Source organism: Lycorma delicatula, chromosome 13 (genome assembly GCF_047948215.1).
Source record: "Lycorma delicatula isolate Av1 chromosome 13, ASM4794821v1, whole genome shotgun sequence".
Classification (NCBI taxonomy): domain Eukaryota; kingdom Metazoa; phylum Arthropoda; class Insecta; order Hemiptera; family Fulgoridae; genus Lycorma; species Lycorma delicatula.
The window spans coordinates 20,969,441-20,988,778 of NC_134467.1; the positions used below are offsets into that span (position 1 = coordinate 20,969,441).

The 19,338-nt window shown below is 32.0% G+C and overlaps 1 protein-coding gene across 1 annotated transcript in view; it reads right to left on the bottom strand.

The window, feature by feature from the left end:
* Positions 1–19,338, bottom strand: part of Khc (kinesin heavy chain) — a 139,771-nt gene that overhangs the window by 34,407 nt on the left and 86,026 nt on the right. The window contains exons 5-6 of the mRNA XM_075380977.1: positions 16,994–17,118; positions 11,353–11,606 (exon numbers count right to left, since the gene is read on the bottom strand). Of these exons, the coding sequence (XP_075237092.1) occupies positions 11,353–11,606; positions 16,994–17,118 (379 nt within the window). The remainder of the gene's footprint in view (positions 1–11,352; positions 11,607–16,993; positions 17,119–19,338) is intronic.

A 19,338-nucleotide genomic window follows, 5' to 3' on the forward strand; every position in this document is an offset into this window, starting at 1 on the left:
TTAGGCAAATCGTGTTGTTTCTTAATAATTGTGTGTGGGTTTTCAGAGCCCCATATTCATGAATTGTGTCTGTTAACGCATCCATTCACATGGAATGTAGCTTTGTCTGTAAAAATTATATCAACTAAAAATGATTCGTTTTCACTTATTCTGACCGACATTTCAACAGCGAAATTGTAACGTTTTACACCATCATCGGGTTTCAATTCCTGCAGTATCTGAATTTTATAAGCGTGTAATTTCAGTTTTTTATGTAAAACTTTGTGAACTGTTGATTTTGGAATACCTAATTCGACGGAGGATGGACTTTTCAGGACTTCTAATTGCCGATAGTCTAATTAGTTCAATGTCTGGTATACTTGGTCTGCCGGTCCAGTTTCTTCTAATCATTTGAAGCAACGTGTGATGTTATTTTTGTGTGGTGGATCACTCCCGAATTCACGTCGAACTAAAATTACGGATTTTAATTCAGCCATCAATAAAACACACATTGCTTTGTCTTTATCCGAGAACATAGTAACTCACTAAACTCACCGCAACAACAATACAAGAACTGACGTTGTGGTTACAACTGCTGATAAACAAACTTTTGGGTTGGAGGCTTTCAGGGATACCAATATAACATCTAGAAATTTCCCTACAATCTTCCTATGAATTACTGAAACCGCACCATTCTTTTATGATAACCCTGTATATAAAGTTTTAAAAACACCTATCATAAAGCCTGTAATCACTTTAATTTATCTGCGATTTGTGCTGCTGTTTCTTACTCTAGAGACAGGTGATATAGTTACTGGCCGACATCTTGGGTAAGAAATATATATAATTTGATGATGTGTTGCAAGCAAATTGGATCTGTTTATTTAGAACATAATTTTTTGAATGTTTGAAGATTTAATAACACTTGAATACGAATGTTGTTTGAAAAGTTTTGAGCCTCAACATGAAGCAGATGGCAGCACTCGTCAACAAAGGCTAGGGAATGTATTCACGTATGCGTTGAAAAATATCCACTAAAATTTCAGCCATTTTGGACGTTCATTTGTTGTCTGATAATCATTTGAGTAAGTCATTGTGAGTGTTTTTGTGAAAATGGGGAAAATCAAATATCGTGTCGTGATTAAATACTTGCATTTGAAAGGGAATACACCTATGTAAATTAAAACCAAGTTGGATACAAGGACTCTGTCCCATCATTTGTCACCGTGAAAAAATGAGCAGTTGAATTTAAACATGGTCGTACCAGCTTGGTCGATGATGAGCGTTTGGAACGACCAAAAATTGCAACCACCACCGATATCATGAAAATAGTTCACCAAATGGTACTGGATGACTGAAAAAAGTAAAAGTTAGAGAGCTAGCAGAGGTTATGGGCATATCAAAAGAATGTGTTTGTCATATATTAACTGAGGAATTGGATATGCGTAAGGTATCTGTGTGTTGGGTACCGCATTTGCTCACTTTGGACCAAAAGCGCATTTGAATGAACATTTCCAAGGTCCCACTGAAGCATTTTAAGCAAAACGAGTAATATTTTTTTGTGTCAATTCATAACTGCAGATAAAATGTAGATCCTACTAAACTCCTGAGAAGAAACAACAGTCAAAACAGTGGACTGCAAAGGGTGAACCTGCTCTGAAAAAGGCGAAGATGGTTCCATCAACAGTGATGACTGTTTTTTGGGATAGTAACAGAATTTTGTTTATTGATTATCTTCAAAAATGTAAAACAATAACGGAACAGTATTAGGCATCATTACTTGAAAGCTGAAGGCAGAAATTAAAAAAAGTGTTTTTCCATCATGACAATGTTCACCTTCAATGGTTGCCATGGCTAAAATTCACGAATTGCACTTTGAATTGGTTGATATAGTATTCACGAGAACCGGCCCCAAGTGATGTTTTCTTGTTTCCTAAGTTTAAATTTTCACTTGAAGGAAAGATATTTTCATTGGATGAGGAGGTTATCGCATACGGAAATAACTATATTGTGGAGAAAGATGCCAGCTACTATTTGGAAGGGTTAAAGAAATTAGAGCATCGCTGGAAAAAGTGTATCAACTTGAACAGAGACTTTGTTGAAAAGTAAAACTATATTTGACAGAAAAAATATGTTTTTCTATGTTATGCTCAAAACTTTTCAGACAACGCTCGTATAAGTTAGATATACTTTGTTTTTTAATGCAAGCTGTACCAAGAAAATGTAAGAATGATGTTATAAACAACAAATATGCCTCCCAAATAATGTAGCCTGTACAAAATGTTCCAGAATTAAACCTATAAAAACAGAACTAGTGGCAAAAACTCATGGGAAAGGTTGTAACTTGTCGAGAGAAATCTTGTGAATAAAATAAGCAATGCTCATAATCAAAGTTTGGATTAGTGGCTTGTGTTGTATATTCATTTTATGTGAAGTTATTTTTTGCATATAGTTAGATTTAAAAAAAAAGTCCAAATGTAAAATTTTGTTTTCTGCTTGGTACAAGTGCTACAGAAACATTTGAAAATGTTACATACAACAAGCAAATGGTGATGAAGCTATGTCTTATTAAAGTCATTTCGTGATGGTCAGATGTTGTTAGAAAACGATAAGAGAATGTAGATGCTGGTAACCAGCTTTAACATCGGAAACGTTGAACGCGTGTGTAAATTACCGTTGTTGTCTACCAATATGTCCTAAAACATTTATTCGAGTGAACTGTCATGTAATTCACACTTTTATAAAACCAAAGACTGGTTCTTGCTTCATGACAATGAACAATCTCACACAGCCATCACTTGTACGGCAGTTTTTGGGCTAACAAGTGATAACGCTGGACCACTCTCAATACTTACAGAAACCTTGCAGACTATTTTCTATTTCCTAAAATTAAAATGCAAAATGAATAGGGAATGATATAAGTCGATAGATGCCATAGAAGACAAAAGTCTTGTAACACTACAAGGATCCTAAAGGCAGCTTAAAAATAAGACTTTCTAGGGCTTTTGACGACCTTTTATAACTGCTCTAAACTTTTTATCATGTTGAAGGGAAACTATATGGAAGATTAGCACAAATAAACTTTTTTCTCGACATGTTTTTATATCCTCAGTCCTGGAAACTTTTGTACGAATTGTGCAAATCGACATAAATATGTTGATATTTTTTCACTTTATACTGGATTAAGATTTCAAGGAGACAAGAATTTTGAAGCAATAAAATTAGGTGAAATATTTGTTGAAAATTCAAACTGAATTCTTTTCAAGATAATAAACAAGCATTTTAGTACTTTTAAAACCTGAAAAAATTCAAGGGTGATTCAGCTTTTAAACAAAGTGATTTAAGAAACTGATAAAAATTGCAATTTTCTTATGAAACGTACTACTAAAGCCAAGAATGAATAAAAGTAGTAAGTAATAAGTAAAAAATAAAAACTAAGCTATACTGACATGGAAATAAATTCATGAAGATTTAACACTTTAAAACCATTTATAAAATAATTAAAGTCAAAACTAGATGTGGATATTAATAGTAATCATAATTAGTAAAAAAAATCCCAATATTTCAAAGAAACATTACAAAAATAAATTATACCTGTTTTTATAAAATAAAAACAATGGTTTAAAAATTGTACAGTATCCTGTAAGGCAATCTGTTAAAGTAGAAAGTAAAAAAAAACTAGTTTAGAATGGTTTAAACTAGGTAAAACCAGCATCTCAGGAATGATCAAACTGAGAATGTACAGGACTACATTTCATTCACACTCATACATATCATCCTCATTCATCCTCTGAAGAATTGTCTAATCGGTAGTTACCGGAGGCTAAACAGGAAAAGAAAGAAGTCTAAATTGCTTAAGGATAAGTCAAAGTATTAGTTTAAGTGGTTTAGATAGTTTTTAAGGTAATTTTCTACTTACAATCAGATCTGTCAAAAAAATTATATAATTAACTTTTTAATTAACAAACTTTTATAAGTATTTTTACCAGACTAAGTCCATAGAAGGAGTGATAATGTATTTAATTGTTATGTATATTTGTTTGGTCCCCTCTGTAGCTTTACAGGTCCAACCAATTACAACCTATTTTCGTGTTAAACAGGTATTCGTTCTGCAAGTAACGCAGACATTCTTAACTTATATTATTTAGAAGGGAGGGAAATTAAAAAATTTCAATATTTTCAAATTTTAATAATGGTATAAAACAATAAAGAAGAAACAACTTTTGCCTCTTGTGATTTTTTTGAAAAAAAATCACCATTCTCAAACTAAAAATGAAAAATGTACGCCGTAAAAGGAAGCAAGAATGAATCATTACTAGAGCCTGCCTGCATACTGTATATTGCCAGTACATGTTGCAATGAATCGCTGTTAATGATGGAGTATCACAGGTCAGAACCTTTTCTTTCTTTTTCCTGTTTAGCCTCCGGTAACTACCGTTTTAGATAATTCTTCAGAGGATGAATGAGGATGATATGTATGAGTGTAAATGAAGTATAGTCTTGTACATTCTCAGTTCGACCGTTCCTGAGATGTGTGGTTAAGTGAAACCCAACCACCAAAGAACACCGGTATCCACGATCTAGTATTAAAATCCGTGTAAAAATAACTGGCTTTACTAGGACTTGAACGCTGTAACTCTCGACTTCCAAATCAGCTGATTTGGGAAGACGCATTAACCATTAGACCAACCCGGTGGGTACAGGTCGGAACCTGTGCATGATATCTTTACCTATTATCATTAGAAGTTAAGTTAGAACTGTGTAGGATATAGGGCCTTCACTTTTTTTACAAATAACAGGCACCCGAATAAAACATAAAATGTAGAAGTAATATTAAATTTCACATCGCTAATTTCATCCTGAAAAAATGCCTGTAAGAAAAGAAAGAAAAACTTGTGTTACTATGGTTTGTTCGTTTCTCATAATTATATTAGATAGATGTGTTAAGTCAGGTATATTTTCTTTTTAATAATTATTAATTTTTCTTTATATTTATTTTAAGTTTTGGATTTTTTTCCTTATATCTAATGATATTTATTGAAATATATATTTTCATTTTTCTATTAATGAATTAATTTTAACAATAGATAAAAATTATTGCGCAACTTTAATTTTGAAACAAAAACAGTAGAATGAGTATACATCTGTCCATAAACAATTTTTTTAAATATCACTGCAAGTCACATATTAAAAATGTATGAAATAAAACTACGGTTAAAAGTAGGGAAATAAAAAGTACCATATTCTCAGTTAGTTTTCCTTCTATCGACTTTGATATCTACATACTTTACATTTTGATTTATTTACCACCTATATACAATTTATTCTTATTTAATATTTACATTCTTTAGGTCTATATTTGTTGTGATAACACACAATTATTTAATAGAAGTTACATGATGTCTAGGTTGATAATAAAATAACGTAAAAGCTAAAAATAATTTTTCCTGATAAAATTGTTTATTATATAAATCAAATAAAAACTTATTTATATTGCGGATTTCACTTAATTTATTTAACTGAAAAAAAAGAAGAAATTGAAAATAAATTACTCTAATAACGGTCTGTACATTTTCAAGAAACACTTAAACAACTAACTTATCTTCTTAAACAATAAGAATACTCATTGGAAATCTTTTAACTAACAATAATTCTTTACATGGATTCACAATACTTCTGAAAAAAAAAGTCTCTTGAGGACCATAATATTCTGAAAAAGTCAGTGTACAAAGTAAAGAGTACAAAGGGTTTAGTCTAATTTATAAGAATTTATTAAACTTTCAATAAAGAAATACATTTAACTAGCGGATAAAAAGTTAAATAAAATGATTAAATAGTGTAATTTTCAATTACAATTACTGAAGAAAAATATAAATTATTTTTATTATAGTATAATAACAATAATATACTTACAAACTAGTCATGTTTCTTTAAATTTTAGTCACAAATATGCCAATAACACAAACAGAACAATTTCAAATTAAAAAAAAGGATATTAATTTTTTTAATATAAACACCAAATTATCAGAAACGAGCTTTACTAGTTGTTAACGAGACACAAAGAAAATCTTATAACAAAATGCAATGAAAATGTTTATAATTAATGAATTGATTCAATACTACACTGTAGACTAAACAATAAAAACGATTTATGAAGGTGAGGGATATAAATTTCATATCCAAAGTAGATATCCCCACTCTTACCAACACAAAAATGTTATGTATTTGTGCATACATGCACACATACACATGCACGCACATAAAACTAATTTAACATTACTTTTAATTAATGTGTATTAATATTAATATCCTAATATATTGAAAACTAATTTTTCAGCACAACTTTCTTTAATAGATTCAACTGGGTAATCTAAGGATGAGGTACTATTTTTAAGCTAACAAAATTGTTTGTTATAATAAAATTTAAAAAATCCCTAAATGCAATTTGTTAAATCAAACAATAAAGAAAGAGATGATGTATTTATGGAATGAAAACTTTATATCCTGCGAAAATGACAGAAGAGACAGAGAGGGGCAAAATGTAAACTATTATGACTACAAAAGATTTAAAACTGGTAATAATTAATTGGGTATTTAGAACGAACCTTTCTTTATTTTTTTACATAGTCAAAAATTTAGATTTTAATAGTGTGAAACTACTTCTTTTACATCATGACAGAAATTTTATGCTGATTTTAACTCGCAAAATCATTTTTATTTATTAATCTTACCAAAAGATTTTTTTTTACTTAAGAAAAAGATTAAATCAGGACTATATGGTAGACGCACAAATACTTCCCAGCCAAATTTTTCAAGTAGCATTCAAATTATTTATGCCCTGTAATTTATACTTTCTTTTTTGTATGAAAATAAGATACAGGGTTATCATAAAAGAATGGTGCGGTTTCAGTAATTCATAGAAAGATTGTAGGGAAATTTCTAGATGTTATATTGGTATCCCTGAAAGCCTCCAACCCAAAAGCTTGTTTATCAGCAGTTGTAACCACAATGTGAGTTCTTGTATTGTTGTTGCGGTGAGTTTAGCGAGTTACTATGTTCTTGGAAAAAGACAAAGCAAAGTGTGTTTTATTGATGGCTGAATTAAAATCCGTAATTTTAGTTCGACGTGCATTTCGTAGTGAATTCGGAAGAAATCCACCACACAAAAATAACATCACACGTTGCTTCAAATGATTAGAAGAAACTGGATCAGTTAAGAAACAGAAATCAACCGGCAGACCAAGTATACCAGACATTGAACTAATTAGACTATCGGCAATTAGATGTCCTGAAAAGTCCATCCTCCGTCGAATTAGGTATTCCAAAATCAACAGTTTACACAGTTTTACATAAAAAACTGAAATTGCATGCTTATAAAATCCAGATACTGCAGGAATTGAAACCCGATGATGGTGTAAAACGTTACGATTTCGTTGTTGAAATGTTGGACAGAATAAGTGAAAACGAATCGTTTTTAGATGATATAATTTTTACAGACGAAGCTATATTCCATGTGAATGGATGCGTTAACAGACACAATTCATGAATATGGGGCTCTGAAAACACGCAATTATCGAGAAACAACGCGATTCGCCTAAAGTTAATGTTTGGTGTGGTGTGATGAAAAATCGTGTAATAGGGCCTTTCTTCTTTGCTGAAAAAACAATTAATGGAGATGCGTATCTTGACATGTTAACCGATTATTGCTTTCCTCAGCCGGATGAACTCGAAAACATTCATAGACTTCATTTCCAACAAGATGGTGCTTCCCTGCACTTCAATGCATTGGTCACGGATGCTTTGAATGAAAAATTTAGAGATCGATGGATAGGCCGGCAAGGACCCATACTTTGGTCTCCAAGGAGTTCAGACCTGACACCTTGCAATTTTTTCTTGTGGGGGTACATCAAAAGCGTTGTTTATACACAAAAAATTCGCGACCTAAACCGCTTAAAAAACAGGATTAATGAAGCAATGACAACCATTAATGGACAAATGTTAACTAATGTTTGGAGAGAAGTTGAGTATTGTTTGGACATTTGTCGAGCGACTAAGGGTGCACATATTGAAATTTATTAATTATGTAAAATAATGTTTGAGACGACAAATTTGAAAAATAAAAAACATAAACTGTAAGTAATTCTGTTTTAATTTAAACCATGTTCAAAACCGCACCATTCTTTTATGACAACCTGTATAACACTTCACAATAAGCATGTGAATTTGCTGTTAATTCATTTGTATTAAATCAATGACTTAGATAATCTAATTCCAGAAATGATCATTATCTTTTCCCATGTGCTCATAGAGCATTCTTTTTTTTTTACGTTTTGAAGAAGTCCCTCATGTTTATAATAATTACAAAATGACAAGAAAATTTCTATTTCAAGGAAACTATGTGAAGCCAATGTTATACCCAAGATAATTACAGTTAATTTCATGATGAAGAGATCTTGAAATCTAACAAAATGAACTACGTAATCCATCAATATTGATTTGGGTTCTGGATAAATGGTAGACACTAACCACTTACAATCTGGTGGACCGGCAACACCTGGAATGTTTTAGTTACTAGTAGAATCTTGAAAACTGTAGGCGGTGAAGTAAAGTAAATGCTAATATTTAAAGCCATGTCACATAAATTAGTTCCTGCAGATCAACGAAGTTAGGTACACTAAGTGCATCACTGTATGCGTTTAGCATTTTCAATACTAAAAGCATTTTAAAAAATACCGTATTTATTCGAAAATAAGTCACTTTGATTGTAAGACCCTCAAAATTTGGCGGGCAAATTTTGGGAAAAAAAAATTGCGAATGTTAGACACCCATCAGCCTGTAACATGTTTTCAGCCTGTAATTTCTAGAAAAACAGTTCTTTGGGAATTTTTTTGTTACTGTACATACAGTTAGTTGTTGACGAAGGACAAATTTTACCTTCTCAGGTATTTGCAAAACAATCCTATGGTATTTGACAGAAGGGGGCGAGACGTTGACCTTCACAAAGTAGCAACTTAAATCCTACTACCTACTTTCTTTTTACTAGTAAAACAAGACCAATGGTTAGAACAGTAGCAACTTCATTGAAAGTGAGTTTCTCTTGTATTTTGTCTGTGTTACCGGTAAAATGAATTCATGGAAAAGTTTCACTGTAGGGTTTATAAATTAGATGTTCTGGGATTCGCTGAAAAAAAAGAAGAAGGTGTTTGAGCAGCGGGTCGAGAGTAATCGGTACAACCAAACATGATTCGTTACTGGAAAAATCAGAGTGATAAACTTAAAGCGGAGCTCAAACTTAAAAAAGGAACACAATCTTTTCATGGCCCTAAAAAGGATGCCATCCCACAGTGGATCAAGCAATGATTAAGTAGGGGGAAGAGAATGCTGTGTAGTGAACTGTGAAATGATACAAACAAAAGTGCGCGAAGTACCAAAACACAATTTAAATGTGAGTGTATAAAGCCAGTTGTGGGTGGGTGATGCGATTAATCAGAAGAAAGGGATTCACTTTTGAGGTGGACAACTTTGTGCCAATTACTATCAGTAGAATATACTGACAAATTTTTGGAGTTTCAATGATACATATTACGTGAAAGAGGAAAAATCAGTAGCCATATCTCACATTAGAAATGCTGATGAAACACCTGTCTTTTTTGAAATACCGCGAAACATGACAGTAAACAAAGTAGGCGAATCCAGTGTACTGGTGAAAACGGCTGGAGGAGAAAAAATGAGATGCATAATTATATTAGCCATTTGTGCAGATGGAAAAAAATTGCCTTCTTATGTCATTTTTAAAAGATAAACTCTGCCAAAGGGAAAACTACCAAGAGGTTTACATGTTCGCATACAAAATAAGGGGTGAATGAATGCAAAACTAATGTGCGACTGGCTAGAAGTCGTTTAGATCGCATCCTGGAGCAATGTTAAAGAAACGAGGACTTCTTGTCTTATATAACTTCCATGGCCATCTTGAAGATTCTGTGAAGAATGTTAAAATCAATGAAATGCACACAGACAGTGCAGTTATTCCAGAAGACCTCACTTCTGTGCTGCAACCCTTGGATATGAGCATCAATAAGCCGTTCACGGACCACATTAAGAAGTTTTACACTAAATGTATGGCAGATGGAGATCACACTTTCAAGAAGAGTGGACAAATGCAGAAACTTTCAATAGAGCTTCTTTCCAAGTGGATTGTCAAAACCTGGAGGGAAATTACTTCAAAAATGATAATTAAGAGTATCAAGAAGACTGGTATCTCCTGCACATTGGATGGAATGGAAGATTACCTCATATATGAGGATTCTGATGACACAACTGAGGGAGAGACTGACATCAATGACGGTGAAGACGAGGATGATGGTGAAAGCAGTAGTGACTCTGAGTAAACAACTGTGTTCCAGGTAATTAAAACACAATACTGCACTTTTTGCACTGGACAGAAATTGGTTTGACCTATAAATTCTTAAGTCGTTCATTTCTGTTTAGAGACATGCCGGTACCTCTGAACCTGAACAAAGCCATGCCCCTGATGTCAAGTAGCACGTACCCTCAAATTCCATACTCTTTTATCTGTATAACTTACAATAGTTAATGTTTAATAAAACATACTACATTCATAGTTTGGTAATACAGTTATTTTCATTTCCAAAATATGCATTTGTAATACCTGCCTTGATTATAAGATTCCCCCTCAAATTTTAGGGTAGAATTACACTAAAAAAATAGGGGTCTTATTTTCGACTAAAAATAAGATAAATTTGTAAACCTTTACAAATTCCACTGTAGATTTGTTGCTTTAGTTCTTCTGTCAAAAAGAAGGGTTATTCAGACAGAATACAATCTTTCTTTATTGAATGTGATTCACTATTTTTTTTTTTTATACTTGTTAAACCTTATTAAAAAATAATTTCTGATTAACTGATGTATTTTCTACATAGTAACTTTTCTCTCAATTATAAATTAGATCACATTTGAAATTCCATTTTTACACATGATTTCTATTAATTTTTTTTACACATTAAGTAAAATGAACATACTTGGCTTGGATTGAGGTAATAAAAAGTGAATTAAATTTCCAATGACATTATAAAGTCACCCCATTTTACTTTTTGGATACCCTTTTATTAACAGAATGGCATTTTTATAACAAACTGGTACTTGTATCAATTAAATAATTAGGAGTTTTTCATGTGTTATTAAACCTAAGCAACAATACTAATTTGTAACAAATCAACAAAAGTTTCCCTAAAAGAAACTTAATTTCATTGTTTTAATCTAAAGTCTATATTACCATAGTGCATTTTAATTATAAGTAATTCACATTAAAAAAAACCATTACCATAACAATAAAATTACAATAAAAAAACTTACCGTCTACCAAAATCTAAAGTGGATTTAGTTTCAGATTCGTTAAAAGATGCCGGTGAACAACAAATAATGATTGTAGTTCTAGCGTTACCACCCAAAGATTCTTGTAAGATACGAGTTAATTTTGAATCTCTGTAAGGTATGTGCGTTTTATTACCATCAGCCAAAGCAGATATGACGTTACCCAAAGCCGACAGTGATTTGTTAATATTTTTAGCTTCATCTAGAACAGTACCTTCAGCACCAGTCTTGCTGACCTATTCACAGGGGGAAAAAACAGTTTAATAATACCTAAATATTTTATATTTATAAAATTTAATTGAATTATATATTTAACTGAGGTTTACAAACCCTAGAGAAATGCTAGCTACTTTGTTAATGACATATGCTATAATGAAAATTCATTCTTGAATTTTCCTAATGATACATTCCTAATATCATTTATCTCCTTTAATTTGAATTATTTTGAGAGATTAATTGAATCATTACAAGAATAAATTTCCCTAATGATTTGTAGCAGGGTATTATAACGCCTTATTTCACGACAGGAAGGGGTACATTCATTTTTCTACTATACACTACCAGTTTTACAACTATGACAAACTTCAGGTTCAAGAGACATTGATCATGTCGCCGAATGGCATGTAATTCATAACCTTGCAGTGGCCCTGAAAAGGGCCATTTTTTAGCGTTAGCTCTGAGAAGAGCTGTTGTTTTCGGAAGCTGGTCTCCGGCGAAGTCGGGGAACTGCAGCTCATCCATTGAAGTCTGACCGGGCTTTCCCTCAGCGGCAGTTGGCTACTACAGTGTGGCAGTGGTGGCCCCCAGAGCCTTGCAGCATTGAGGTCGGTCGTCTTTTGCCAGCGCGGCTGAGGTGGTTCTCCCTGAACAATCCCATGCTGGGCCAGCTCTTGCTGCTGAGCTCAACGAGCTGAAACTGGAGCAGGAAGGTAGCGTCCACATCCAGTGGCTCCATCGATGGGCCGGCCAGGTGACTTCTTCTTCTTCCAACTGAATTGCCAATTCGCTCTCGTGCACGCTCTTTTACAGGAGCCTGAGAGTGGTGGGACTGCAGCGCCGCTATGGGGGGAGAAGTGTGCAGTCACATGCATGGTGGGAGTGATGCTTGTATCAATGCGTGTGATACTGTGCACCCTGCTCACATTGCTGCTACCGTTATCGCCCGTCGATATTAAATTAAGCATATATGTGGTAACAATCAACAATTTTTTCTCTGAAAATAATTTTCTTATTAACCATAAATAATTTTTATATTTTCAATTAATTTTTAAAATTCTCTTGTAACACTTAATTTCAAAGGTGTTTTGTTTTTGCTTTCTACTTTTCCTAAAATCCACATTTCACTAAAATTAAGAGCAACATTCCAAAAATATATATATATATATTTTTTTTTAATTTCTAATTACCATGTACGTTAAAATATTTCATAATTCCATCTTTTTTCTTCATAAAAGCTCTCCTTGCTTACGCCAATCTGCATTTGACCTTTGACTTACATCATTCATTCTTCTTTATTTTTATACCCTAAATGACAAAATTTTGTTAATCTTGTTATATTGTGTTCCCTTTGTTTTAATTATCTTCTAACTTTAGTAAGAATCGCAAATAAAATGAAAGAGTAACTCTAATATATTCTCCTTTCAGCACTTTTTGTCACACGGCGTACACTGAATGTATAGGAAAATTCATCCCGTAATTTAACCAGCATAACTGGAATAATGGAAGCGACAGCTGCTTCAATCCTACACCTCAAATTGGGTAGATCAGTAGGTAGCAGACACACATAAAGGAGATCCTTTATAAAACTCCAAAGAAAAACATGGGATCAGAGTCATGATAGAGAGGAAGCTCACAACGTACTAAAAATTAAATCGTCTGGTCAAACTTACAGTCAAGGAAAGTGCCATGCACACAGAATATCCAAATAAGCAGGTCCAGTTTATGTTTACACGTGTTTCATCGAAAATAAAAAAGGCTCATAGAATTTTGGAATAATGAAGAGAAAACATTTAATTTTGGGAATCTCTTTTCCATTGTAAGAGTGAGACATTTTCTAACTCTCAGACATGACAATATGTGCTTATTGACTTTTAAACTAAGATGAAATGTAATGATCAAGAAAGCCATCAACTTCATGTTCAGCGACGGCTTGCATATAGGCACTGTGGAACTGAAGCACCCCTTATTTTTACTTGATATTATCGATAATACTTAATGTGAGTCCTTTTTTCTTTAATTCTTTCTTTATACTTGTACAATATATAATCCTTAAGCTTAAAGTCAGAAGCCATCCCCCAGTTTATGAAAAAGATATAAAAATCTTTGTACGGAACTGTACACTTCACAGTTCCTGCGGCGTGGTGTTTGCTGTTGTACGCAAGTGAACAAAGAAAGCTGCACACGAGTCTGCAAGGGAAAGAAAGCACTGTCACCCTGCAGTGCCAAGCTTGGCATGCTGGTAGAAGGTAGTTTTTTTTTACTCCACATGTGTATGAAACGTTCCTTGTTCACACCCTTTTCTAGTTTAGTCAGTGGAAGGAATATGAAAGCGGTTTAGTTGTTTTTTCAGTAGTGATCAGAAGATGGTGGAAAGCAAGGGCTCTTTGATCACCAGACATGTTCAAAAACACCCTATAAGGGCGAAAGAGAAGGTAGTTAATAAAAAATGATTATGTATTTGTTTCTGTATACACAGAACAAATTTAATTAAGCACCACTGAACTATAGTGTTTTTAAGTGGGCATTTTATTAAGCTATTATCTAATAATACTAAAAAATATCTGTATAGACATTTTATTATTTTTTCGGTTAAACTGAATAAGGTTTTAAGCACGTTGTGCTTAAAACATATTCTTGAATGTGATGAAGTGTAACTATTCTAATTATTCGTTTTTTTCTATTCTTTTGTTTTACAGAAAACTTTAACCGTGGCCTTGAAAAGGTCCAGAAAAAAAATTTCTGGAGCAACACCCCCACTAATTTTAGTTACGAGCTGCAACTGTTCATATTGCAACATTTTGATTGAGAACTTGGCACTGCATGGCATAGTCACTAGGTTTTAAAGCCTGTTAACAGCTGTAAACGGTACAAACAATGCATAAGCGTAAGGAAATGCACATGAAATCATTTACTTAAAACATTCTTGTCATCATTGGTATTACAAGTCCAGAATTCCTAATAGAATTTTTTAGGACCACGACGGAACCTTTTCTTTCTTTTTCCTGTTTAGCCTCCGGTAACTACCTTTTAGATAATTCTTCAGAGGATGAATGAAGATGATATGTATGAGTGTAAATAAAGTGTAGTCTGTCTTGTACATTCTCAGTTCGACCATTCCTGAGATGTGTGGTTAATTGAAACCCAACCACCAAAGAACACCGGTATCCACGATCTAGTATTCAAATCCGTGTAAAAATAACTGGCTTTACTAGGACTTGAATGCTGTAACTCTCGACTTCCAAATCAGCTGAATTGGGAAGACGCGTTAACCACTAGACCAACCCAGTGGGTAAGGAATGACTACCTGAATTTTCTTTTAGACACCTTTGGTCACCTGTACTCTCCCCCTTTTCAAAGAAATCTAGTCATCTCAAACCGATTTTGCTGCTGATAAATGTTATTGTCACCCAGAATATCATAATTAAACCTTCTACCGAATGTACATCAAATTTTAACGACAGATTCACATTTAGCAAACTGCAAAACAGAAGTCTTTCTGTTCAGGAGTCATCTTTGATAGTGGCTTTGTCAAGCAGAAAAATAGGGAATTAATCTACAGTGATATACGCAAAACTATCCTTTTTTTCTCTTTGATTCTAGCCACAAATCAACACTGAACACGTCTTCCAAAAAATATTATTACAAATTAAAACAGTGATTTTTTTTGTACACTCAGTATTTAATTTTTCATCCTTGTACATGTTGCATTTTATTACGTTTTAGTCTAAATTATTCTTAACTCATTTTTGGTTCTACCAGAAGAATAATACCAACAGAACATCAGAACAACTTTATTATTTTTTCTCTTTACATTAGGGGTCTCAAATTTAAAAAAAAATTCTTATATTACTTCTTTTATGTAAATATAGACCAGGAATTTGGGGATAAGCTACAAATTTTTCTCATTCCATTCTGAATCAGAACTTTTACTTCCTTATATGAAGTAAAGGAAGTATTGTGATTGTGAAAAATTTCGATTTTCAGATTTAAACGGAAATATCCATTTTGACTACTCTCAGCGTGATGTCTGTACGTACGTACATATCTTGCATAATTCAAAAATGATTAGCTGTAGTATGTTGAAATTTTGGATTTAGGACTGTTGTAACATCTAGTTGTGCACCTCCCATTTTGATTGCAATCAACAGAACCAAAAATCTCCAAAAAAAATATCACAAAATCCTAAACAAATCTGGATTTTGGACTTTTTCTTAACTGCAGTAATAAGCTCTCACTAAGAGCTTTTCAATGATATATCATAAAAGGTACTTATTTTCATTGGTTCCAGAGTTATAACCAAATGAAATTTAATTAATGAAATATTTGGATCTTATAAGGGGAAGGCACGTCGATTTGAATCAGACTTCATCTCCCTTTTTTTAACTTTTTTTTTTTAATTTAAATATATTGTTTTATTAATAATTATTAATAAAAAAAAAACTTACAATAAATAATAATTCAGTAATAACAATAAAAAAAATATCTAAAAAAATATCAGAAGTTATTAATGAAATAAAACCTTATGTACTTTTCATTTTTAAAAAGAATTGTGTATGTAATTTAATAGTGGTGCAAGTAAATCATGTGATGTGAACATCAGATTTGGTGAAACATCAGATTACTTGTTTTTGTGTTCATTTTGCTGATGGTTACAACAATAATTTAAAAAAACAAAATAGTATTAGCTAAGTATAAAACATATTTATTTAAAGAGTAATAAAGCGATTTTTATTCTATCCTAATATTTCAGGTAAGATTGTTGAATTAATAATTGCATAAATATTTGGTGTTAATAAAAACTAATATTTTAGTAATTGCGTAACTGTTCACTTTATTAAAGGATTGGAGATCATATCTCACTTTCAAAATGAAACAAATTTAAACGAAGTGCAGCAAAAAATGTGTAAATGTAATTAAATAGGCGTTCAAGGAAGTTATGTGATGTCCACATCAGATTTTTACTTTTAAAACTGCCACCAGATAATTTCATAGAATATACATATAATTCTTCTTTCTTAATGTATAAATAAAAAATTTTTTAAGAGTTTTAAACATTTTATAATACCAAATGTTCTCTCTAAATCTACAAATATCATGTACATTTTTTTATTTTTCCTAAGCCTTTGTTTTAAAATTAAACAAGAATGTCATTTTCCATACCTATCTGGTTATTGAAACTAAACAAGTCATCAATCAGTACACCTTAACGTCACATATTTTATTTACCTGCAAACTATTGCAATAAGTATTTTTTATATACCATAACATTAACTTGTGCAGCAGTACATCAATTCCTTCTATTTTCTTTGGTATGATAACAGTTATACTTTCAATTTGTTTTTAAAGGCAGGGCAATTTCCATACTAATAATAAATAAAATAATATTAAAGAATAAATAACAAACCTTTTCACTGCCAGCCAAATCTACTAAATATAATTTCCCTGATAACTTCTTTTCATTTTCCAAATTTTCTTGTTTAACATTAATCAAGAAAACACTATGACTTCGAGAGCTGTGTTCATTCATATCTGTAAAAAAAACAAAAAATTATTTACTTATAAATAATAAATATTATAAGTATATAAATATACTTATATAAATAAATAATAAATAAATACTGAAAAACAAACTTTATAAATATTTATTCCCTTCGCTAGTCTTTTTTAATTGTTAAATATATATAAAATTGATAAGTGATATAATAATATTGATATTGATAAGTGATGATATTATCAATATATGAAAACGTGCATAAAAAATTAGTAATACTTAATAGTAATCAATAGGAACTTTATTGCTAAAAAATTAGTAGTAATTTTTTAGCAAAACAAATCTAAACTCTACGTTTAGGGAAGTATATGGGGTTGTAGATTAGGTTAAGTATTATTTGTTTATATGTGACTGAACAAAATTTTCACTAACTGGACAAAATGGCAGCCGTTTAAAGGTGGTGAAAATCAGTTTTTCAATTTTTTAGGCCATTGGAAACTTCCTAAGGGAAAAGTTTTTGAATAAAAGTTGTGGGCATTTGCAGTATTTCAGCCCTTATACATTGAATATAATTACTGTAAGCCAAAAAAGCCAAAAAAAAAAAACCATTAAAAAGGGCTGTTTTTTGGAGAGCCAATATTTATTTTAAAAATTACATTTTTATCATTTTATTAGTTAGTTCTTGGAATTCTGAATTCAACGAGTGGTTACACAAGAAAATTGGTTTATTCGCTGCTGATGTAATGTAATTTATTTATAAAAAGACTCTTCGGCAACTGTAATTTATTTTGGCTTTTAAGAAATTTTTCATGTCCTTTTCAAGTGCAATCTATTCTTCAATACTTGCATTTTTAAATGGTGTAACGTTTTAGATCAATAAAATTAATGTAAAAGTTGTTTAAACTTCTTTGAAAAAATGAGCAAAAAATAGAGCGTGCTCGCATGGTAGTCACGGAGGGGGAAGCAATTCACAACAGTCATGTGCGAATGAAGCTGAAATTGTACTTTCAAATTGGCAGAGTGAAGTCAGCTTTTATGAACTTTCTACACTCTTCTAACTTTCTGTAACTTCAATTAATCAACGTACATAAACTGGACCAGATATTACATAAATATAATAAACAGCGTTTATAAATAGTATTCTGTCTGTGTCTACACAGATAGAATTATAATTATAGAGTGGACTCATATTCATGAGTTACAACACATTTCAATTATTATTTAAATTTATCAATTTTTTTATCTACAAAAATGAAGAGTGTGGTAAGTACATAAAAGCCGAATATAATATGATATAATCCTATCTGAAAAAATATGTACAAACTGAAAGTTTGATAGTTATTTTTTCAAGCTACTCCAGTTTAAAAAAAAAAATGGTCTCAATCCAGCTAAAATTCGGGAAGATAAGTGATTTTTTCGCACCCTGTAATAACTATTTGCTTTGCAAAAAAACAACCATTATTAACGGGTTTTCAGCTTTTTTGCAGTAACTAATTATGAAAATTCAATGTTTAAGGGCTTACATTATAGGTACTGCAAATGCTCACAACTTTTTTGTCTAGAGAGTTTGCCTTGGCCTAAAAAATTGAAAAACCTATTTTCACCAACTTTGAACAGTTGCCGTTTTGCTCAGTAAGCAAAAATTTTATCCAGTCACATATAAACAAGTTATACTCCCTATTCTACAACCCCATATATTTCCTTAAACTCTACTAATTTTCTTCAAAAATCGACTTTTTTTCCCTGCCACTGACTGAACTGTAATTAGGTCAATTATTTCAACTGGTTCATAAAGTAGTTGTTACCTGCTTCAGAAACACAGAAGGTTGTTTCTTGGGAAATTCTAATGTAATTATTTGGACAATTATCCATTTTACACTTCCCATGTGAAAGCATACAGTGGAGACTCCTATAGGAGGAGTCCATTGCACTTCCAATAAATAACACTGGCAGTTGTAAAATCTGAATTTTGATTTGATTTCTCCGATCAAAAATAGATCTTAATGATGGAAAATTTTATTATTAGCCGATGGCAACGAAAAAACAATACATTATAAGTCTGGCAAAGGCCATTAGATTAAGTTACATTTTATTTTGAACGGGAAGCCAACCTTTACTCTGGTGATACTGACCTTCATAGGGGAGACACCAGCCTTGAGATGATCCCCGTTGCCATACCACCCCCTCAGTTTCTAGCCCTGATGGGCATTACCAGAGGTCATCTTTAGACCCTTAAACCTTGATAACATAACAGTCAT